Below are 25,774 nucleotides of genomic sequence, written 5' to 3'. Positions count from 1 at the left end.
CGAGTAGAGTTTAAATAATAATTAATCTGAGCAATACTCTATGTAATAATAACTCATCTGAGCCTCAATTACTTATTTATGTTTTAAAAAAGGTGAATGTATTATGTATGGTCCCCGACATCCTCTACAGTGGACATACTGTAACATTTATTACTAAATTGTGCTGTGTTTATAAGTGTTTAAATCTGCAGGTGGGTGAAATCAGGCTTAGGGAGTAACGTATTACATGTAACAGCATTAGGTCATCAGGATACAAAATAGGCAAATGTATTCCCTTACAGTTACAGAAGCAAAAACAATCAGATAACAGGTACATTTATGTAAAACAGGGCTCATTAACAGGATAGCAATGATACAACACATTTAGAAATAAAGAACAATACATCAAATCATCCTATATCTCTATATGGAAACTTGGAGCCCTCAATCCAAAATACAATGGTTCATCAACAGTCAGTGGTTAACGTATACATCAGAAAATCAGTATGACAAGAACATTAAACATATTGTCATATTGATAAAGATGGGGTTCATTTAAGTCTCATAGGAATATTGTGCAACATTGTTAATCCAGTCAGACAGATTTTTCTCATGTGTGAACTGTCTTAAGACTTATTCATTGTCCTCCATCAGCTTATGTTTCCATGTGTTCAGCTGAGCTGCTGATTGGAGGCTCTGCCTCTCCGTTATCCTCAGTTTGAATTTCATTAAGCTGTGAGGACTGACGACCAACACACTTGTGTCTTTTGAAATCATTACGCCATTTAAATATTTTGTCACAAACAAACATTGCAACTGTATATTTTCTCTCCTGTGTGGACTCTCATGTGTGTCTTTACATTTCCACTCTGTGAAAAAGCTTTATTACAGACTGAGCAGCTGTGTGGTTTCTCTCCTGTGTGGATTCGCATGTGTTTTTTTAAATTTCCACACAATGCAAAATATTTGGTACAAACTGAGCAGCTAAAGGGTTTTTCTCCTGTGTGGATACTCATGTGTCTCTTTAAATCTGTATTTTGTGAAAAAGCTTTCTTACAGACTGAGCAGCTGTGTGGTTTCTCTCCTGTGTGGATTTTCATGTGTCTCTTTAAATCTGTATTCTGTGAAAAAGCTTTCTTACAGACTGAGCAGCTGTGTGGTTTCTCTCCTGTGTGGATTCTCATGTGTCTCTTTAAGTCTATATTCTGTGAAAAAGCTTTCTTACAGACTAAGCAGCTGTGTGGTTTCTCTCCTGTGTGGATTATCATGTGTGCCTGTAAATGTGCACTCCGCAAAAAAGCTTTCTCACAAACTGAGCAGCTAAATGGTTTCTCTCCTGTGTGGATTCTGATGTGTGCCTTTAAATTCCTACTCTGTGAAAAAGCTTTCTTACAGACTGAGCAGCTAAATGGTTTATTTTCAGCACTATGGCTTGAATCACTGACAGATTCATGTCTATTTTTCATTGAGTTTGTGCCTGACGCAGGTTCTCTGGTCTTTTTCCAATCAGCACTGTCTTCAGTGTCAGGTTCAGAATAGTCTCCAGTGTCAGGTTCAGAAGAGTCTCCAGTGTCAGGTTCAGAAGAGTCTCCAGTGTCAGGTTCAGAAGAGTCTCCAGTGTCGTCCTCAGTCTTTGGTAGTAAACTGCTCTCTGGATCTGAGTTCCTGGCTGGTTCTGGTCCTTGACAGTCATTTCCATCAGCTTCTGTTTCCATGTGTTCCATTTGTCTTTGATGAGGCTGTGAGGACTGAGGTTTCTCTTTATCATCTTCACTCTTCACAGGGTCAGGAGTGAAAGTGGACTTGGTGATATCAGCCTCCTCCAGCTCATGAAGCTGCTCTTCCTCCTGACTGATCCTGAGTTCCTCCTGTTCCCGCTTAATGTGTGGGAGGGGCTCTGGGTCCTCCTGGTCCTGACTGGTGCTCAACTCCTGCTGGTCAGGGAGAACCTCTTCTTTAACCACCACCACCAGCTGGACATCTGCAGGAAACAGGAAAACGCAGTCAGAAAAAACTGTTAAAATCTAATCACCATTACAATGGGAGACATTTTGCAGCCCTACTTAATGCCTTTGTTTTTACACTTTCATATCATCTTTCTTAGTCCCACCTATTGTATATTTTCGTTGTCTCAATTCACCTCATGTAGCCCAACCCCTTTCCACTTCCAGTTACAAATGAAAAAGGGGGTTTTCTTCTGGTTTAGCACTAGCTGCAATGTAAACAATTAATTGTATTTGGTAGGGCTGTGCGATTATGGCAAAAATCATAATCACGATTATTTGGGTCAATAATTGATATCACGATTATTTTGACAATTATTCATTGACCATTTATTGAACTTTAAAACAAATAATATTTTACCAATAAACAAGATCAACAAATATGTTGGAGCGCACTTCCAAAACCATACTAAACATATATTATTAATATGATAAATAAAAATAAATTAGACCAAAATAAATTAAATCAAATATGATGCATTGCACTGTCACAACCTACTGAAAACTCCTTAACATAGAGCCAACATTTTGGTAAAACATATTCAACATATTCCACTCAGTTAAACGTTGAAGGCTGGCCAACCGTCATGGTCCAGAAGTCACAGGAAATAAATGTTGAACTACAATTTAAGATCAAATAAAAATGTTTAGGCCACCATAGCAAATGCTGGTAGGGCTGCTCATGTCATCTCTTAAAGATTTTTTGCAAGAAACACCAGCCTGTTGACATGGTCTGGTTTCAGAGATGAGCGCAGGCAGGTGACAATATTGCCACCTGTACTGAAGACCCTCAGCCACGCCCCGACACATGGGGTGACGCCGGCCAATCACAAAGCTTTGATGCGTTCAAGTGCATTATTCTGGCACAGGAAGATTATGTTACAGGACATTAACGATAAAACAGATTATTGTTGTTCTATTTTTAGACACATCTCGCGATCGACTGGTTGGGCACCCCTGGGCTAGACCATAGGTCTGTTGTGGTAGCAAAGTAGTCAGCTGAAGCCACATCTCTCTCAACTTCCCCACTGCATTTGTCATATAGTGCAGGCAGCGCAGACCTGCTGAAATAATACCGAGACGGCATCGCGTAACGCTTGTCCAACATGTTGACACGTTGCTTAAAGCCCTGGTTGCTAACAGTGCTAACTGGGCACATATCTTTAGCGATGTGAAATGTATCTCCAGGTCTCCCTTGAAAAAGAGATCCATCCATCCATCCATCCATCTTCTCCCGCTTATCCGTGGTCGGGTCGCGGGGGTAGCAGTTCCAGCAGAGAGCCCCAAACTTTCTTTTCCCTGGCGACATCAACCAGCTCTGACTGGAGGATCCCAAGGCGCTCCCAGGCCAGCGAAGAGATATAATCCCTCCACCTGGTCCTAGGTCTACCCCTTGGTCTCTTCCCAGCTGGACGTGCCTGGAACACCTCCCTAGGGAGGCGCCCAGGTGGCATCCTAACTAGGTGCCCGAACCACCTCAACTGGCTTCTTTCGACGCGAAGGAGGAGCGGCTCAACTCCGAGTCCCTCCCTGATGACCGAACTTCTCACCTTATCTCTAAGGGAGACACCAGCCACCCGGTGGAGGAAACCCATCTCGGCCGCTTGTATCCGCAATCTCGTTCTTTCGGTCATGACCCATCCTTCATGACCATAGGTGAGGGTAGGAACGAAAATGGCCCGGTAGACAGAGAGCTTTGCCTTCTGACTCAGCTCCCTTTTCGTCACAACGGTGCGGTAAAGCGACTGCAATACCGCTCCCGCTGCTCCGATTCTCCGGCCCATCTCACGCTCCATTGTTCCCTCACTCGAGAACAAGACCCCGAGATACTTGAACTCCTTCACTTGGGGTAAGGACTCATTCCCTACTTGGAGTGGACAGTCCATCGGTTTCCTGCTGAGAACCATGGCCTCAGATTTGGAGGTGCTGATCCTCATCCCAGCCGCTTCACACTCGGTTGCGAACCGATCCAGTGAGTGCTGAAGGTCGCAGACCGATGAAGCCATCAGAACCACATCATCTGCAAAAAGCAGTGGTGCAATCCTTAGTCCACCGAACTGCAGACCCCCTCCCCCACGACTACACCTCGAAATCCGATCCATGTATATTACAAACAGGATTGGTGACAAAGCGCAGCCCTGGCGGAGGCCAACCCTCACCGGAAATGGGTCCGACTTACTGCCGAGGACCCGGACACAGCTCTCGCTTTGAAAAAGAGATCATTGATCTCAATGGGATTTTACCTGGATAAATAAAGGTTTTTTTTTTTTTTTTTTATTGTAAAGACAAAGTACTTGCAAATAGTGGAAATAGTTTTACCCTTCTTTTTAACGAGTTGCTGCTCTTGTTCTGACATCTTCGCTCGCGCTGAACACTCACAACACATGTCACTCCCACGTGGCCGAGTGGGCTTTTAGGGAGGGGCGAAAGCACACCCAGCAAAATAATCGTATTTTGTCAATTATGCTGTTTTCATAATCGTCGCAAGCCATAATCGTAATCGCGATTAAAATACGATTAATTGCACAGCCCTAGTATTTGGCATCGTTAACAGATACACTACGCCTATAGAATGGTAATACTCTATTACTAATACAAATCCTGCATTCAAACCTTATTTAAGTAAAAGTACGCAAGTATTAACAGAAAAATGTACAGCACCTTCTTATGTAAAAGTAATGATACTGCAATAACATTTTCCCCGTCAGTATTTTATTTATGATGTTTCTTGATTATTTGTCAAAAGTATTAAAGTAAAAACTAAAAGTTATGATATAATTAAAAATATAATTAAAAAAATAAGACAATTTACAAAATACACATCCTGTAACAGTTTTTAGAGTTTAGCAGCCAGGTATATATTGCACAGTTATTAACGGCATACATATATATTGCACATATAGCACATAGTTGGTTGGTATTCAACCCCGGGAGCCCCTGGGGGTGGGGAGATCTCTCTCTCTCCCAAGTCTGTGTGTGAGGGGGCGGGGGCGGTTTACACACACGCGGCTGCTACATGCAAGCAACACACACACACGGCGGAGAGAACTAAGCGCTGCAAGGTGTGGTTAAACTTTACCCGTCTTGAGGTGGACAATGCTCGTTGCCAAAAGTGCAATAAGAGTTTAGTATTTAAGGAGGGTAACACGAGCATTTATCTAAACATCTTGTAAAAGTGCACCACATTCAGATGGAGAAATGCACCGTTTGACTGTCTTTCTGGTAGCTCTGTAGCCCCATCCACGAGTAACGTTTCCACATCAGGTATGTTATGTATGCTAGCAGCAACACACGGAGTTCATACCTTAATCTTCCTCCAGAAGAACCGTTAGGGCTTTTGCAGCATACCTGTATGCCCCACCTGTGTTGCTCTGTACTACTGTATTTTTGCAGTAAATACTTTGATTTTTTTGATTTGTACAGTTCTGTAAGTTCACATTATTTACAATTTGTTTAGTTCATTACCTTTTTTCTCTCAAAAGAACCGATAAGGGTATCGTTAACGAACCGGATCGATAAGCGGTATCGATAAAAGTAGTAGTACCGTTAAAACCTTAATGATACCCATCCATAATAACAAACTAAATAAAAATGTTAATGCCCTGGAAGTGGCAACTAGCTTTGCTTTTATATTTGATTACATTAATGTTTTTTGTGATGTACAAGACATAATTTAAATGCTACTCTGTAAAGGGAATAGGCCTACTACTGTTACAAATAACCTTATTTGTTTAAAGTGGACCTATCATGCTATATTTGAACAATATATTGTAGGGCCATACCTATACAAAGTATATAAATATTGTTTTTTTTTCAAAATACCAAACAGATCCTGCATTTTAGCCATGCCTCATTTCACTCTATTTGCTCTTTCTAGTCCTGTTTTTGCAGAGGGCTGATTCTGTGAGCTGCAGCTGACCACGCCCCCCTGCAGGAGAGGGGAGTGTGCTTTGAGATCTGCTGGGCTCTCAGAAGAGGGGGAGAAAAAGAAAAAGAGATCTCCGCCCTCCGTGTTTTATACTTATATGATTATATAGAGTCGTTATTCATTTGTTTTAAAGCTCAATAAATAACAAAGAAGACTTTTGACCGGCACTTTTCTAATTTTGTCCGGAAGATTTCAACTTTAACGGACATGTTGACCGGTGAAAAAAAATCTAACTGAAACTCTGCCGCACGGTCCCCTCGTTCCTTGGAAGAGGCGGAGAGGTGGGTGTTTGTCATCTGCTGGTGGACTACCGGAGAGAATTACAGCACTTGCCTCGGGGAGGGAGAAAAAGAGCCACAGCGGAGAATAAACAGAAGGGCAACCATGCACGGGAAGTCTTCTTCGCTGCTTTTGTGGCAGACTACAGCGCCACTTACAGGCCTGGCATATGTACTACAGCGTATCCAGTGCTTTCGAGCGGCAATGGCCGGCCGTGGCCCAACCCCACATTCCCCTGATAGGTGGAGAGTTGGCCATATAGGCGGAGCTTCTCGTTGCTGACGTCAGATAATTTTCAAATCTGTATCAGTCTGTATCAGATCCGTTGCAGCCCCGTTTTTAGAGATTTCGGTATGGAGGAAAAGAGAGAAGGTTGTGCTTTCTGAGACTTGGTGAGTTCCCTGACACACCGGGGACACATATTCATGTATAAAAGACGTACAAAAGTGCATTTTGCATGATAGGTCCCCTTTAAAATAAAAGTAAGCATTACACTACTTCTGAATTCATTATTGAATTGCGTGCATAACAATGCAATTATTCGCAGAAAATCATTTGATTAATCATGATTAAAATGTTTAATCGTTGCCCAGCAATAATAAAAAGTGTTACCAAAGACTTTAACGTGTTACCAATGAGTTTAAAGCAGGGGTGTCCAAACCTTTTTCACAGAGGGCCACATACAGAAAAATATACGAAAGGCCACTCATAGAGGTGAGGTATATCAGCTCATCAGTTAAATTATAAGTTATCAACATGTAGGTAAATTAGGCTCGATACATTAATATCGTGCCCCGCCGAGCGGAGATCCGCGGGAACCCCTGAGTGTTGAGCAGTGCGAATCGGAGCAAAAGCCTCAGCGGCGTCCTGCAGGCAAACCCGCTAGGCCGACGCCGACCAGGGAGCCGACGCGTTAGGGAGGAAATCCCCTGGAACCCTCAGCTGCTGACCGTAGACCATCTCAGCCCTGGAACACTGCAGATCCTCCTTAGGCACGGTCCGCAGACCCAGCATTACCCAAGGCAGTTTGTCGACCCAATTGCCGTCCTTCAGGCCGGCTCTGAGTGCTGCCTTCATGGAGCGATGGAAACGTTCACAGAGGCCGTTGGCCTGAGGGTGATAAGCGGTTGCCCTGTGAAGCTTAACCCCCAAACCACTCGCCACAGCGTTCCAAAGCTCAGATGTGAACTGCGAACCCCGGTCTGAGGAAATGTCAGACGGGGGCCCAAAACGACACACCTACGTCGCAATGAAAGCCCGGGCTATGTCAGCTGCCGATGTTGACACAAGAGGGACTGCCTCCGGCCAATGGGTCATCCTGTCCACCATGGTAAGGAGATAGGAAAAGCCCTGAGAGGAGGGCAATGGACCCACCAGGTCGATGTTGACGTGGTCAAACCTCCTCTCTGGCACCAGGAAACGCTCCAAAGGGGCACCTTAGCGCGCTGACAAGCCACGCACTCACCAGCCCAAGTCCTCACGTCCTTTTTCAGCCCTTGCCAGACAAACTTCACGGCTACCAAGCGCACCGAAGGCTTACCGCCGGGGTGAGACAGGTCGTGCACTGCCTAAAAACGGAGCGCCTCCAACTGGCCACGGAAGGCCTGTGGAGACGTCGCACAGGAGAGTATCGCCCGCGGCACCGGAAACCACGTCTTCCAAGCGCAGCCCCAAGATATCCTCCTTCAGGTCACGCCGGGGTGCGTGACCTGGTCCGGCGCCATGCGGGTATAGTCCAGGCCCAACTGGACGGCCCCGGTGACGACCCTAGAGAGGCAATCTGCGACCAGGTTTGATTTGCCAGCCACGTGCTTAATGTCTGTGGTGAACTCCGAGATGTAAGAAAGCTGCCGCTGCTGACATGCAGACCAAGGCTCCGCCACTTTTGACATGGCGAACATGAGTGGCTTGTGGTCAATAAACGCCATAAATTCACGGCCAAAAAACGGAAGTGCCGCACGGCCAGCCAGAGTCCAAGGAGCTCTCGGTCAAAATCGCTGTACCTGCGTTCCCTGGGCGTTAGATGACAGCTGAAAAAGATGAGTGGCTGCCAAGCGCAACCACTGCTCATGCACCACACCAACGGCGTAGTCCGATGCGTCAGTGGTAATGGAGATGGGAGCCGTGGATGATGGGTGCGTCAACAGGGCTGCACTGCTGCAACTGAGCCTGCGCGGTCTTGACCTCCTTAAAAGCCACCTCAGTATCTGCCGTCCAGTCGATCTCCTGGATGGGGGCCTTACCCTTCAACCCCTCATACAGCGAGGAAACGCCGCAACAGCCTCAACCTTCGCCGGCAGGGGTGCTGCACCGCCTTCGGCAATGCGGTGTCCGAGGAAGTCAATGTCAAACACCCCGAACAGGCACTTTGTAGGATTGATTATCAACCCGTGTTGGCTGAGCCTCGTGAAAAGGGCTCGGAGGTGGGACAGGTGCTCTTCCACCGAAGCGCTGGCGACGAGAATGTCGTCCAGGTAGACGAACACAAACGGCAAGTCTTGCTGCACCGAATCCATCAAGCGCTGGAACGTTTGAGCGGCATTCTTGAGCCCAAAAGGCATCTGCAGGAACTCGAACAACCCAAACAGCGTTATCACTGCCGTCTTGGGAACGTCCAGGGGATGCATGGGCACCTGGTGGTATCCACGCACCATGTCCACTTTAGAAAACACCAGCGTACCGGCCAGATGCGCTGAAAAAAATGAGTGTGTAAGCAGAAAGCTTACACACCTTCCGGCGCAGACTGAAAACTCATCTCTTTCGACTCCACTTCGAGCGATAGAACTATTAACAAAGCACTTGTATACTAATAAAGGACTGGCTTATCTAGAGCCAGTTGAGTAGCACTTGAAATGTTTTTGCTCTATGAAACCTGATGTACTTATTAGGGTTGCCAGAAACTGACCATGATCAAAATCGATTATTCGGCAGCCCTGGCGAATAATAATCAATTATTCGACCGAATATTATTAATATAGGCTGTAGCCTGTATTATTAATAATAGCAGCATTGCAATAAATAAATTGTGCGCGCATCGCGCATCTTCAAATGGATGCACTCAAAACGCATTGTTGAGGTTGAGCTGTGATAGACCAACATCTTTTCGCAGAGCTTGAATTTAACTTCCTTTGGACTTGTAAGTTCGAAGTAGTTCCACGACGAGGAACTCTTTTTACCTGCCGCTTTGTTCATCTTTAGTCGCACGTGTGAGGGGGGGTGGGGTCGGGGTCGGTGTGTAGCGTGCTGCAGCAGCAGTCTGCTCTGCACGCAGGCTTCCTCCAAGTTTACAGTAAAACAAACTGGTGGTGTGACCAATGGCCATTTACAATTATTAATACTATTACTATTATTAGCATTGGTCTATATTTTGGTTGAAACTAAGCCAGAAAAAAAAAAAAAAAACCTAAATAATAATAAAAGAATATGTAAATAAAATCGATTTTTAAAAATAATATTCGATTATGGAGACTGTAATGAATATTCGAATAATCACTGGCATCCCTAGTACTTATATGATGTGCAGAGGAGAGGCCCAAGGACTGTCAGACCGGCGGACGATACCCAGGCGTTCCATGGTCAAAAACTCCACCCTCGCTACTGCAAGCTTAGAAGGGTTCAACCGCCGGTCCCTGGCGTAGACTGGGGGACCTTCGGTGGTGACGTGGTGCCCGAGGAGGGGAAGATAAATGTCTGCGTCACAAAATCCCAGCTGAACCGCTGTCCTCCAATACACAAACACATAGGCCTTACGCCGTACGTGCGAATGGGACCGCCATTAGCCGTCGTCAACCGCGGTCCGTGTTCCCCTCGAGCGACGTCCTCCCTCGACGCAGGAACCACACTCCGTTGAGTGTCCGTGTCACAAAGAAACAAGCTTCCTGAGACACTGTCGCTAACGAAGAGAAGCCTGCTCATGCCACCAACGCTCAGGGCCACTACTGAGCGCCGGCTCTCCCGTTTCCCGGAGGTTTGTAACTGCAGGGAGCGATGCACTTCTTCGCCCTGGCCCCGAACGTGGTAAAAACACTCCCTGGGTCCCCATGCCGGCTTGGCACCGTCACGGCCAGCCCCCCCCAAGCCTTCTTAACTGGTGAGGGGGCACCGAGCATCACAGCTCACGCCTCTAGCCAGGAAAAAATGGTCGGCCTCTTCAGCCAAGGCGCAGGGTTCAGTCATGGACGTGCTGGCAAGCGCCGTCTGAACCCGGGAAGGCAAGTGGCGCAGGAACGTCTCCTTAAACAAAATCTGGGGATCCTCCCCCGCCAGCAGATTTAGCATTTTCTCCATGAGCTGAGATGGCTTGAATGTCAAGAATATGGCGGGCCCTCTCCTTCGCAGATAAGCTAAATGTCTTAAGGAGAAGGGCCTTAATAGCCTCATAATTGCCATGGCTTGGGGGGTCTGCAATAAATCCAACCAACCTGGACAACGTGGAGCTCCCCAGTGCTGCTACCAGTGAAAATATTTCAGGTCCCGTCACGGACCTGTCGGCAGGCAAAGTGTGCCACCACGTGTGCGAACCACGCTGCAGCAGCATGCTCTCAAACCTTCGGTAGTTTAACATAAACATCGCGATCAGCCATGTTCATTAAGTCTTCGGAATCACGAAAACGTCAGGGTCACCAGTGTAGAGCCGATGAAAGGGAGTCAGAGGCGGTGTGTTCAGTATGGAACTCCACACTTGATTTTCCATTAGCATGAAGACAAGGTAAGTACATCTGCTTGCTATGTCAAGCTAGTATGACAACCTCCACACGGTCCCTTCACTCACTGGTCCGTGTTGCAACACACAATAATACCACGGTGAATTATGTCCCATAATAATTTTAAGTGGGCTAATTAACACATTAATACTACTGTGTAATATATGTGTACATATATATTTAAGAAGTACAATATAAGAAAAGCACACGTTTTATTTGTGGGCCATATTTCATTAAACTTTTTGAATTAGCTGAGGTCCAATTCAAAATGGCCAGCGGGCCACATTTGGCCCCCTGGCCGTAGTTTGGACACCCCTGGTTTAAAGTGTTAATTAAGAGTAAAGGGAACAGACCTGCTCTGTGTACCCGAAGCTGAGGCTGTAAAACAGCGTCCAGTAGTTCCTGGAGTCTCTCGTTCTCCTCTTTGGAAAGAGACAGCTCCTCCTCGAGCTCTGCTATCGTTTTTTCAAACAGAGCAAATATCTCTTCAGCAGCAGCAGTGAGTCGCTGCTTCTTCAACGACAGCAGCATTTGGACTTTACTCATGTTTACTAGATCACCTTTTCCTGCTAACTCCGTTAAACACAGCGTTTCTCTCTCCATCAAACTATAAAACTGACTAGTGTTGCTAACATGTTTCAAGCTAACATGCTAAACTAGCTCCTATAGTCCGAGGTAAACGCTCCATTAAAAAGAGCACAGAGTCCATTCGGAGGTTTATCCAGACACACAGATGATGGATCTGTAGTGCTGGAGCTCACACACGCTTTATCGGGAACACAGAGAGAGAGAACCGTAGCGACGAGACGCCTCCTCGATCCAGGTTAGAAAGAGATTATTCTTCTTCTTCTCTTTTTTAATGGCGGATCGCAAACAGCTTTTAGTTGCATACCGCCACCTACTGTACATGAGTGTGAATCATCATTTCATTCCATCTTTAATAAAACAAAATAAGAAAAATAAGAAACCATTAAATAAATAAAACAAAACAATCATCCATGATCTATTCTAACCTAATGTTAAATTATTTTTCCTACCCCAGTTTCCCTCAGAAAGGTAAACAGTGCCTTTCTGGTAGCTCTTACTCCCAACATGCCAACCACACTCCACTCCCTCTCTCCCTCTATAACTTTATCCTTTAGTTTTTCTTTTTCAGCTTTATAGATGTCACAATGTAATAAGATATGTTTTACTTTTTATTTTACTCCACAGCTCCCACACTTGTCACTGTCACATTTCCCCATGACATACAACGTACCATTCAATGCTCTGTGATTTAGTCTGAGTCTAGCCATCATGATTTCCTCCCTTCTGTTTCTTTCTTTATAAATATTAATTGTGATTCTCTTTTGAACTTTATGATACTCTTTGGCTTTCAGGTCTTTCTCCCACCTTTTCTGCCAGATCTCCATCCCTTTTTTCTTAATTATTGCTTTTCCTTCTCCTTTTCCAAGTTGAACTGGTAATGTTATTTCCTTTTGTACTGCACTTTTTGCTAATTTATCAGCACACTCGTTCCCTTTCACCCCTCATGTGCAGCCACCCAGCAGAACTGCAGATCTATACCGCCTCTGTGAAGTCAATCGATCAATCAATATTTATTTATATAGCCCAATATCACAATGTTACATTTGTCTCAGTGGACTTCACAGTTTGTACAGAATATCAGTATAATAATAATTTCAATTTGTAACAAAAAAAGAAGTAATAATAATCATACAGATACAGAGGCTGAAGAAAACAAAACAGGAACAGGTTGCTGGGTACTGTATATTAGTTGAGGCCAAAGGCCTGAGTGTTTGATGTGTTTTTTGAAGGTGTCCAGAGAGTCTGCATTCCTGATTGCAGAGGGGAGAGAATTCCAGAGGGTGGGGGCTGTGACACTGAAGGCTCTGTTGCCAAATGTTTTCAGCTTGGAGCGCTGGATGGAGAGCAGCCCTTTGTCAGAGGACCGCAGGTGACGAGAGGGGGTGTAGGGCTGAAGGAGGTCAGAGATGTATGGAGGGGCTAAGGAGTGGAGAGATTTGTAAGTTAGCAGGAGGAGTTTGTACTGGATGTGTGACTTGACCGGGAGCCAGTGAAGGTGGATGAGGGTAGGGGTGATGTGTTGCCAGGGCTTAGTGCGGGTGAGGAACTCTAACAGTTGTTGTTGACTGTATGCTTTTTAATATGGATAATGAATCTGTGCATATCACCATTCACCACCCTATCTGGTCTGACCTCTTCAACCCACTGTAATCCTATTGTTACTGCCAGCATTTCTGCTACACTGATAATTGATCAGACGTTCTTTTTGAGATCGATGAGTAAAGAAGGTCTTCCTGGTTGAACTTATGCTGAGCTTCATTTGTATGACCACTTCTCCACTTTCTTTATAGCTTTGCATATCTTCTCAAACACATATGGAAAATGTCTTCCCCTTATCCATATAGCCCCGTCATCTGCATACAGCGCAGATTTGATGCATCCGTCCAAATTACTGAATATATCATTTATCATAATAATATCGGGCTGATTGAACTCTCTTGGGGAATATTATTTTCCATACTGAACTCTTTCGAAACCTCTTGAACTCTGAATTTCTTGTTTGATAAAAAAGCCATGATCCAGTTAAACATTCTCCCTCCAATGCCCATTTCACTTAATCTGATGAGTAACCCATCCCTCCACATAGATTCATAAGCCTTTTCAATGTGAAAATATACTATTGCCATAACCTCTTTCATTTGCAGGGTCTATTTCACCTCGTTGCTTACTCTAACCCAGGGGTGTCAAACCAACCTGATCTCACCAGAATGCGTGACTCCACCACGACTTCTTAACACCACAATGCATGGTGGACTCACGAACTTTGTTACATTTGCGTGTCGGCAACACGCAAAAAACCCCAATGTAAAGTGAATGAGGCTCCTTTGTCGTGGTGCACACACACATTTCTACAACGTCCCGCAGTGAGCTTTTATTCTATAAAATGTTTTTTTAAATCTACTTTATAGCTTGTAGTAACTCACGGGAGGCTTCTTTTATTTTATTTGTATTCATAATAATTTTTATTTTTCGTCAGAATATAAAAATTACATTAGTTACGAATTTGTGTTCTCAAAAAACAGTGCATTGTGTGTAATGCAACTGTGATTTTTATTAAATTAGTTAGTTTTTAAGGAAGGCCAGAGCTTCAGCTGTGTCAAATAGATTGTTCCCTTTAGTTAACGTTATTTAAAAGATAATGATCATGTCCCCTGTATTGTATTGGGAGCGTCCATTCCCATTGGATAACGAAGAATTGTACACCCGGAAGTAAGTATTCTCCTTACTGTCGATTGATTTTACAGTGATATCTGCACGACTCATCGACTAAAAAACACCAGATTATCATTGTTAATTACACAACATTGATTGGTTTGAATTGTGTACAATTATTTTGTATTTTCCCCTTCAATTCGGAGAAACAAAGTTTTTTTCGGAGTTTTTGGATGGCAGAAGACACTACACTACCCAGAATCCTCAGCTATCGTTTTGGACTACACCATGTGCTTAGCTTGACAAACCGTGATCAGTCCTCAAGCTCTTTGATTGGTTGACCTCCAACTGCATCCCATATAAAAAAGGTTTCGTAAAAGAGAAAATCATACTTTATTCAGCAGTGCTTGCTTTAATATTTGAAAGTCATCACATGAATGCATTATAATACATTTGGCTGCATTACATATTACACATATGTTGTAGTTCTTTATTTATCTACAGAGATCGGGCTCAGAATAGACCGGAAACTATTCTTTTACCGTTCTGTTTTAATTTCACAATAAAGTTAGTAGTCATATTTTGTTTTGATATCATTGTTTTTTATTAACTACTAGACCACTGGGTCATGTTAAGACCATCTTTTCTGTGTTGCTGTGGGGTTTTTCCATCGCTATTGTGTTACAAATATCAAAACAATAACAAAATAATATTCGTCGTAAACTAAACCAGAAACAGCAGTATATTTTATTTTGTTAACACTGTAAACTTTACAGATTTTTAACCTATGTTTTTAACCCAAACCACCTACTGGTTAAAGCAAGTTATTGCACGTTTAGAGTAATTGCAATGCAGGAAGATTATGTTGCTTTTAACGACTGTTTAAAATGCCTTTTTCTTAATGTCTTTCATTTTTGTAAAGCACTTTTGAATATTATATGAAGTTATATTTTATGAAAACATTTATGAAGTTATATTTTATGAAAACATTTAAATATTAAGAGTACATACAAAATAGTGGGAAAGTAGAAGGTCAATGATATAAATATAGAATAGAAAATATCAAGAAGATACTCAAATGATATCTAGAATAAAACAGTTTAGTGCCTGATAGGAGGATGTGCTAACTAATAAGGCTTTATTTAAACATTAAAGAATACTTTAGGTTAAGGTCTTCTTTTAAATAGGAAAAAAGCTTTGGGGGTATCTAAATATTAAGCCTGACAAAGTCTAAATTGCATGGTTTGTTTTGGAACTTGACAATCAACTTTCCTGCAATGTTAACTATGTAGAAGCACTTATTTTAACTGATATTATACACATTAATTATAATCTTATGTATGTAGATAGTATAAGAAATGTACAGAATACGACAGTGTAATGGTGGACGTATACAGACATATTGATAGATATCTTGTAATGCACTGTTGAGGAACCTATGACCCAAGTTTTTAATTCATTGCATAACTACACTATTGTGTATATGATATGTCAATAAACCTTTGAAAATCTTGAAATCTTGAAAGGGATGTGCAAAATAGCAATTATATGCAGTCTTTAATTAACTATTAGAGAATAACGAGTAATGAATATGCTTTAAACGGATCTGCAGATAAATATTTAGTCTTCTCAAGCACCAACTATCAAATATCTCGCCTGATTGTTGGTGTTAGGGAAATAATGATCTCAGACTCCTAGATGTGACATACAGGACCAACCTTGACGTCTATTGTTCCTGTCCTTTAGGGACACAGGCTGCTTCAGCCAATAATGTTATTGTTCCCATTTCTGTGACCGGTCAATACTAGGTCACAGATGGTCTTTGTTGTGGGTGCACTGGGACACTTCCTTCTTTGTTGTTTATGGACTCCAGGGTATGACATATTTGAGGTCATACGTGGCGGACGCAGGTAACTCAGTGTGCCCAAACTGTCTAAAGCTATCTTATCAAAACATGTTGATTCCTCTCTTTTGAAACCAGTTAAATGGGCTAGCAAAGAGAGGCGCTCCAGAATTGACGTGGCAACTCTCCCGTGCAGTCTCACCGTGACTGCTGTGAATTGTGATGTGGATGCTCCGGCCGAAACTCCAAATAAATCATCTGTGTGGTTTGCAGTGGTGCAATCCTTAGTCCACCGAACTACAGACCCCCTCCCCCACGACTACGCCTCGAAATCCGATCAATGTATATTACAAACAGGATTGGTGACAAAGCGCAGCCCTGGCGGAGGCCAACCCTCAATGGAAATGGGTCCGACTTACTGCAGAGGACCCGGACACAGCTCTCGCTTTGGGAGTACAGAGATTGGATGGCCCTGAGTAGAGACCCCCTCACCCCATACTCCCACAACACCTCCCACAGTAACTCCTTGGGAACTCGGTCATATGCCTTCTCCAAGTCTACAAAACACATGTAGACCGGATAAGCGTACTCCCAGAACCCCTCCAGGATCCTTGCGAGAGTAAAAAGCTGATCCGTCGTTCCACGACCAGGACGGAATCCGCATTGTTCCTCCTCAATCTGAGGTTCGAGAATCGGCCTGACCCTCCTTTCGAGTACCTTAGAGTAAACTTTCCGGGGGAGGCTGGTAGTGTGATGCCTCTGTAATTGGCACACACCCTCTGATCCCCCTTTTTAAAAAGGGGAACCACCACCCCGGTCTGCCACTCCTTCGGTACTGTTTCCGACTTCCACGCAACGTTGATGAGACGTGTCAACCATGACAGTCCCTCAACACCCAGAGCCTTCAGCATTTCTGGGTGGATCTCATCCACCCCTGGGGCTTTGCCACTGTGGAGTTGTTTAACGACCTCAGTGACCTCCCACCGGGAGATTGGTGTTGATCCCCCGTCATACTCCAGCTCTGCCTCTAACATAGAGGGCAGAGTTGTCGGGTTCAGGAGTTCCTCAAAGTGTTCCTTCCAACGCCCTAACACTCCATCAGTTGAGGTCAACAACGTCCCATCCTTACTGTACACAGCTTGGATGGTTCCCTGATTCCCCCTCCTGAGGTGTCGTACAGTTTTCCAGAACAACTTTGGTGCCGCTCGAAAGTACTTTTCCATGTCTTCTCCGAACTTCTCCCACACCCGCTGCTTTGCCTCGGCCACGGATGACGCTGCTGCCCTTCGGGCCTGTCGGTACCTTTCAACTGCCTTGGGAGTCCCCCGGGATAACAAATCCCTGAAGGCCTCCTTCTTCTGTCGGACGGCTTCCCTGACCACCGGTGTCCACTAGGAGGTGTGAGTTGAAGGCCTCCTGAACTTGGGCCTCCTCCAGACGTTCCCAGTTCACCCGAACTACACGTTTGGGCTTACCAGGTCTATCCAGAGGCTTCCCCCGCCACTCGACCCAACTCACCACCAGATGGTGATCAGTTGACAACTCCGCCCCTCTCTTTACCCGAGCGTCCAAAACATACGGCCTCAGGTCCGATGATACGATAACAAAATCGATCATGGACCTTCTGCCTAGGGTGCTCTGGTAGCAAGTACACGTATGAGCATCCTTATGTTCGAACATGGTGTTTGTTATGGCCAATCCATGACTAGCACAGAAGTCCAGTAACAAACCACCACTCCGGTTCAGTACAGGGGGGCCGTTCCCCGAATCACGCCCCTCCAAGTGTCTCCATCATTGCCCACATGTGCGTTGAAGTCTCCCAGCAAGATTAAAGAGTCCCCTTCAGGAGCCCCATACAGGACTCTTTCCAGGGTCTCCAAGAAGGCCGTATACTCTGAACTGCTGTTGGGTGCATAAGCGCACACACAACAGTCAGAGTTCCCCCCCATAACCCGCTGGCGTAGGGAGGCGACCCTCTCGTCCACTGGGGTAAACTCCAACAACGAAGCACCCAACCGGGGACTTGTAAGTATCCCCACAACCGCCCGGCGCCTCACACCTTGAGCAACTCCGGAGAAGAATAGAGTCCAACCCCTATCCAGAAGTAAGGTTCCAGAGCCGACGCTGTGCGTAGAGGTGAGCCCAACCAGATCCAACTGGTAACGCTCCACCTCCCGAACAAGCTCCTTCCCCCCCAGAGAGGTGACGTTCCACGTTCACTGCCACCCTTCTGGCAGCGCACCAACCCCATCGCTGTTTCCCGTAGGTGGTGGGCCCGCGGGACGGAGGAGCGGAGGTGTTGCCCACGTTGCCTTTTCGGGTGGCTCCGTGGCAAGCCCGGCCACCAGACGCTCACCGACGAGTCCTCCTTCTGGGCCTGGCTCCAGAAGGGGACCCCAGGCTTCCTCCGGGCCGTGTATCCTCACTTCTTGTTTTTTCTTTCATGAGGTCTTTTGAACCAATCTTAGTCTGGCCCCTTGCCTGAGACCAATTTGCCATGGGAGACCCTACCAGGAACACAAGGTTCCAGACAACACAGCCCCCAGGTTCATCAGGGCACACAAACCTCTCTACCACGGTAAGGTGCTGGTTCTTGAGAGAGTTGCTGGTTCTTCAGAGAGGTACCAAAAGAATAATAATTCTCCCATAATAACACTTCACAGATATGATCTATTCTTATGTAACAAGACATGAAACTATAAGTGTTAATTAAGTCTAAATAGCTCAAAATTAGGTGTTTCTATCTAAGAATATGTTTTGGGGTGTTGACAGTTCAGCTACCCATAGCAAGGTGATATTGACCAGTATGTTTCATATTTATTACATTGTTATTAATTAAAGTTAATATACCATAAATCATGTTCAGGTTGGGAGTCACACTTTCGTTTTTGTTGATTTATTCATAATGTGATTTATTTGTGTATGTGCTATGTTTGAATTAAAATGTTGATAAATGAGTGTTTGAACGGTGTGTGTGTAGAAAGCTTCAGAATATAGAGAGGAGTGAATGTGGACGCTTTGGTTTCAGTAAGAGATTTCTGCTGAGAGAGGAGGAGAACAATATCATGGAGATAGGGTAATCCCTGTAGAATATAATTCCTTTATTGTCATCGCACCAGGTACAACGACATTTAAAAAAGCAATCCTCCCAGTGCATTTCCACATAAAACGAATACATATATTATCTATATCAACATATACACATTAAACATGCTCACACATCCATACCAACATGCATACATGCCCGCACATTATTTAAATACAGTTTACAATATAAAAAAACAACACAGGGATGATATCAGTTAATCGATCGATCAGTTCATAAGTTAATACAACTATTAAAAAGTAGTGCAGTTGGAAGTTGTAACTGTTCAGTTCAGCGTTTGACAGTGTTAAGTTCTCGTATGGCTCTGGGGTAAAAACTGTTTTTTCAGTCGGTTTGTTCTTGATTGAATTGATCTGTAGCGTCTACCGGAGGGCAGAAGAGCAAACAGGAAGTGTCCAGGGTGTGAAGAGTCTGCAATTATTTTTGCCTGCTCTGTTGAGGCAACGTTGGCTGAAGAGTTCTTCCAGAGAAGGCAGTGAGCAGCCGATGATCTTCTGGGCTGTGTTGATGACCCTCTGAAGGGCTTTGCTGTCCTTTTCTGAGCAGCTGACACACCACGTGGTTAGGCAATATGCCAGCACACTCTCTATGGAGCAGCGGTAGAAAGACACCAGAAGCTTCTCCTCCAGGTTGTTTTTCCTGAGGATACTCAGGAAGTGGAGTCGCTGCGTGGGCCATTTCACAGATGTTGTGGTGTTAATAGACCAGGATAGATCTTCAGCAATGTGTGTGCCGAGGAACCTGAAGGTGGGAACCCTTTCCACACAGTTGCCGTTGATGTACAGTGGATCTGGTGTTGTGCTGTTTTTCCTGAAGTCTATAATGAGTTCTTTTGTTTTTATGGAGTTCAGAACAAGGTTATTATCTGAACACCACACTGCCAGTCTCTGGATTTTATCCCTGTAGGCTGACTCATATCCTCTTGTGATCAGTCCAACCACGGTTGTGTCGTCCGCGAACTTGACGATGGTGTTGGTGGGGTGAGTGGGGCCACAGTCATAGGTGTACAGGGAGTAGAGCATGGGGCTCAGCACACAGCCTTGTGGTGAACCGGTGCTGAGTGTGAGGGTGGAGGAGAGGTGAGGGCCTATTCTCACTGTCTGGGGGCGGTTAGTTAGGAAGTCCTTAATCCATTGGCAGATGTTTGGGGAAAATCCTAGGTCAGATAGCTTGGAAACCAATCTTCCCGGGATGACTGTATTAAAGGCAGAACTGTAATCAACAAAGAGCATCCTCACATAGTTCCCCTGGTGTTCAAGGTGGGACAGTGCACTGTGAAGAACAGTGGCGATGGCATCCTCTGTAGACCTATTTGCTCTATACGCAAACTGATTTGGGTCCAAGGTGGGTGGGAGAATGGTTTTGATGTGCTGCAGGACCAGCCTCTCGAAACACTTCATGATGAGCACACCTGCACACCTGCCGTGGATCGTTGTTGGTGAGGTGGTCCTCAATCTTCCTCTTGTAGGCTACTTTGGCATCCCTGATGCCTCTCTTCAGGTTGGCTCTAGCTGCACTATATTGAGCACTATCACCAGACCTGAAGGCGATATTTCGGCCCTTGAGGAGAGCTCTGACCTCCTTCGTCATCCAGGGCTTCTGTTTGGGGTATATCTGAATACGTTTTTCAACAGTCACATTATTCACACAGTTCTGTATATCGCAGAGTACAGTTGATGCGTACTCCTCCAAATCCTGAACCTCAAAAATATCCCAGTTAGTCCTTTCGAAGCAATCCTGTAGCTGCAAGGAAGCTCCTTCGGGCCATGTTTTAACAGTCTTTGTGGTGGGGTTGAGTTTTCCTCCTGACAGTGGTGTATGCTGGGGTTAAAAGGATGGACAAGGGGTGATCTGACTGCCCTAGATGTGGTAGTGGTACAGACTTAACCTGTTAAGCCCGAAGGTCCCCGCCGATGGGGACCCTGGGTTTTCTTTTCACAACACTGTGCCACAGGGCATCTTAATATTTAAAAACCTATTAATGTGTTATACCAGATTAACGAGAAGAATCTTAGCTAACTGACAATACGAACCATTTTTACAGAAACAAAACACAAGTCTCACAAGAAGCGTTAGCATTAGCCCTTAGCTAAAATGGGCAGATGCTACTTCCGGTGCTAACTAGCAAAAACGATCTTTACAACTTAATATTTTCTGCACAAACTACATATCATATGAAAGCTGATACTCCACAGATTATTTTTTGTTATAAGTATCATCACTGTAGGACACAATGTACTGAGCTAGCAGCCAGAACAGAGAAGAAAAAAAAAAGCGAGTTTTCAAAACCATAACAATAATTATGTCTTACCGTTGCTGTTTTGTGATCAAAGCTCTTGTTCAAGGGAAATAAAAACGCTGTTTAAGGTTAAGTCCAATGTCTCTTAGTCACTTTAGAATTGTTCCTGATAATCTATCATTACATTCATGGCAGCAGAGTAGGTATAAAGTGTTGCAGTCCGGAGCTAATGCTTGTCTCACATGCTGTTTACGCAAACCTCTCTCTACTTGACGTAAGTGTTTAGAGGGACTTACTAACTGTCACTCGATTCTATTGGCTCTGACAGTTCAGAGAAGGTGTCAATCACCCACATCGACCAATGGGTTCCAAAGATATGATCCTGCGTAGTATAAACTACACCTGCTCCGCTCCATTACGCATTGACGCAGCCAGAAGGGAGAGCTTCACCACAGAGCAGCTGCAAGAGATACTAGCTGACGATAGCTATGATCATACCAGATGACTCTTCGTCGGATGATGAAGATCTCCTCCAGCCAGACCTGGATCCGGACAGTAGTGACTCGGATGTTGACTTCCACCACGGGAAAGGTATGTATCTCTCTGTTTTTATATATTACTTATGTGGTTTGGTGGAACTGCGTCACAGTGCTAGCTTAGCCAAGAAGCTACAGGAATGATTAGGCAAAATGCTAAATTAGTGTTACTTGTCCTTTTGTGAGTTACATTTTCTAAATGAATGGCCAGTGAATGAATATATATATATGTGTTACTTATTTATTTGTTGTAGTATTATTCATTTATTGTCCAATATTATCCTTTTATGTATTACTTTTTTGTTTGGTGGAACTGCATCACAGTGTTAGCTTAACCAACAGGAATAATTAGCCAAAAGGCTAAATAGTGTTACTTGTCTTTTTGGAGTTACATTTTCTAAATGAATGGCCAGTGAATGAATATATATATATATGTGTTTACTTATTTATTTGTGTAGTATTATTCATTTATTGTCCAATATTATCCTTTTTATATATTACTTTTGTGTTTGGTGGAACTGCATCACAGTGTTAGCTTAGCCAGAAGCTACAGGAATGATTAGGCAAAATGCTAAATGGTGTACTTGTCTTTTTGGAGTTACATTTTCTAAATGAATGGCCAGTGAATGAATATACACGTGTTTACTTATTTATTTGGTGTAATATATTCATTTATAGTCCATATTATCCTATAAGTATAAACCAGGGGAATTCATCTAATCTCTTTGTTTTTCCACATTTGTTAGATGAGGTGTGACCCCAGCAGGACAAAGCCACACACCCAGAAGACTTTCAGGGAGCAGCCTTGCCTGCAAGATTGTTGGAGTTGCTGAAGGCCCTGCACCTCCCACCACCCCCTCCTCCACCACTCACATGCATGCCCAGTATTATGGGGAAGATACCACCAAGGTCAGGAAGAACTGCGGGAGGTGCCTAGATGCTGGACTCAAAAGGGGTGAAGACACCTGTGTACTGCAGGAAGTGCCAGGTCCCTCTGTGCTGCACTGTCAAAAAGAACTGTTTCAGGGAGTGGCCACAACCTAAATACTGGAACATTCAGGTAGGGTATAAAGTTCAGGTAGGTGTATAACATTTTGCGAGTGTTTATTTAAAAAAAAATACTTGTTGTTTTTATATACCTAGTGTGATTTTATTGTAAGTGTGTTGGTAAATATTTTGTTTGTTTTTACAAACCTACAGTGTGGTTTTATTGTATAGTACGTTGGTAAAATGTTTGTTTTTACATGCCTATTGTGTGTTGGTAAAATGTTTGAAATAAATCTGCCCCAGTTTGGAGTCAAATGTTACCTATGTTTCCGTTTTTTTATTGTGCAAGTACACCTACACACAATGACCTACAGTGTAGTTTTATTGTATAGTGCGTTGGTACACTTACATACCCACACAGCTACACACACACACACACACCCACACAAACACACACACACACACACAACACACACACACACACACACACACACACACACCACACACACACACACACACACACACACACACACACACACACACACACAACACACACACACACACACACACAACACACCCACACCCCACACACCTACACTTACACACACCTACACACTCATACAAATATTTGTAATTGTTTTTTAAGATTTTTTTTTTTTTTAAGTGGAATGCATACCTATAGTGATGATTCAATGTAATACAATGATTTGTATAGTCTGGTACCTGAAAAAGGTCAAATGGCACTGATGGAACCAAATGTGCCCAAAGCTTATTCCGCCTGGACTTTATTTTCATAAATCTCTCTAAAAAGGTAAAATGTCACTTGTTTTGCCTCAATCTTGATACAGGGTACTTATTATATGTTATACTTTGGATTCCTAAAGCTTTTAGGCTACTAACCCTTCATTCAAGGTTGGTCTTCACCAGTGGCGAGCCGTCAGGGGCCCTCTAGGCCCTCTGTGAGATAAGATAAGATAAGGTAAGATATTCTAAAAATTTGAAAACATTAAAAAACGTTTTATTTTTAAATAATTTTTTTAATAATTTTTTGTTGTTACATCTTTCATTAGTTTTACCAAAATAACTTGATTTAATTGTATTTAAAATAATATTTCCAAAGAAATAAATCCTTCGAAACTGCCTGTTCAGTTTCTGTTGGAATGTGAAGGGTTAAATGCCGTCTCTGCGAGTTATGTGAAGAGGGGAGAGCTTGTTGGTCCCTCTCTACATTCACAGAGGGCCAGCTATAGTAACTCAATGAGAGAGTAATGTCAAATGACAGTACAATTGACCAATCATATCTTCCCTCTAAATGGGCGGGCTTTATTTTCGCGGACTTTATGACAAGTTCCACCCGCTGTGAGGTCTATGCAAGTGGTGCAGTGACGCGTCCTAAAACCCGGAAGTAAGCTGCGCTCGGATTCCCTCGACAGAAAGCAACGGGATTTCTCCATAGGATTTTGGAACATAGCTCGAAATAAGGTCTGTGGAAAACGAACCTGTTAGATGAATGCACGTTTTGTTCAGCCGGATAATATCCACATGTCTACCCTACTTTTATTATTTTCGAATCATAAATCTAACGATAGATTTATGATCAATAGATTTATGATTGATAGATTTATGATTAGCATAAGTTCGTTCATGATGGCTCACTTCAGTGATAGTGATGACATCGTTGCGAAATTATTAACCGAGTCATTTTCAAGATTGAGTTACAATGATAAACTGGAGTGGCAAAGGATCAGCTGAATGACCCGCAAGTGCTTCATCCAAAAGGACAGGAGGATGGACTTTGTGTTTAAGTGATTGATCATCAAAGGTAGGCCTAAGTCATTTTCAATGCGGGCCGCCGTGCCGACTTAATTCATTTGTAATTGTTACTTGGCTTTGGGTGCCCTGTCACGATAGGTGTTTATATAAATGGTGTTGTTTTGTGTGGTAGAGGGTCGCTGTCATTGATGCGTTTTGCACCCCAGGCCGTTGTTTTTGATATTCCGCGGAAGTATAGGCCTACGCTGTGACGTAATAACTCTTCTTTTTTTTCTCGAGGGGAAGGGGGGGTCAGAGGGCCTAGGTATAAAAGTCACGGCTCGCCACTGGTCTTCACTATAAGTAATGGGTTTTTCTTTAGGCGGAGACAGGAATTTACATTTTTTTGCTGTGTTCCATCTGAATTACTCTGACACAGAAAAATCTATATTGATTCTGACACTTATACATCCAACTCACAGATGTAACCTTGCTTTGATAACAAAAAATATTCATATAAACCTTTTTAGAAGTGAAGTTATAGTAATTTGTTCTGGGAATGTCATTTTCGAGCCTGAAACCTGAAAAACAGGCTCGAGGTTTAACAGGTTAAATCCCGTCTTAATGTTTGAATATGCCTTATCCAGTTGTGTTTTTACCCCCGGTAGCACATTTTATGTGTTGTACAAACTTTGGGAGAACTGTCTTTAAGTCTGCATGGTTGAAATCACCAGCTATGATATGGGCGGCTTCGGGATATGTGCTTTGTTGTGAATTGATAGCACTGTGCAGGTAGCCTAGCGCTATTTTAGCATTAGCATCTGGTGGTATGTAGACAGCTGTTACTATGACAACAGTAAACTCACGAGGGAGGTAAAAAGGCCTGCATTTCACCGTCAAGTACTCCAGGTCTGAAGAGCAATGACTGCCCATGATTATGGCATCCTTGCACCAGTTGTTATTTACGTAAATGCATAACCCCCCTCCCCTGCTTTTACCAGAGTCGATGTTTCTGTCCCAGCGGTATGCTCTTCACCCCGCTAGCTCAATGGCTCCGTCTGGGATAATAATAATAATAATATATTAATTTTATATAGCGCTTTTCTGAACCCAAAGACGCTTTACATTTGGGAGGGAGGGTAGACAAACAAAACAAAAACAAAGACAAAACCAAAAAGA

At 43.8% G+C, this 25,774-nt stretch overlaps 1 protein-coding gene across 1 annotated transcript; it reads right to left on the bottom strand.

The window, feature by feature from the left end:
* Positions 1-319: 319 nt before the first annotated feature.
* On the bottom strand, positions 320-11,705 carry LOC117452250 (zinc finger protein 79-like). The gene is made up of 2 exons (XM_034090759.2): positions 11,246-11,705; positions 320-1,960 (listed from the first exon to the last, which is right to left on the bottom strand). The coding sequence occupies exons 1-2, from the start codon at positions 11,493-11,495 to the stop codon at positions 777-779; spliced, it is 1,434 nt and encodes a 477-aa protein (XP_033946650.2). The 5' UTR covers positions 11,496-11,705; the 3' UTR covers positions 320-776.
* Between the last annotated feature and the right edge of the window lie 14,069 nt (positions 11,706-25,774).

The sequence above is a fragment of the Pseudochaenichthys georgianus genome, chromosome 9 (assembly GCF_902827115.2).
Source record: "Pseudochaenichthys georgianus chromosome 9, fPseGeo1.2, whole genome shotgun sequence".
In the NCBI taxonomy this organism is placed as follows: Eukaryota; Metazoa; Chordata; class Actinopteri; order Perciformes; family Channichthyidae; genus Pseudochaenichthys; species Pseudochaenichthys georgianus.
The sequence above is the reverse complement of the archived record's forward strand: the minus strand, read 5'-3'. Positions and strand labels throughout refer to the sequence as shown.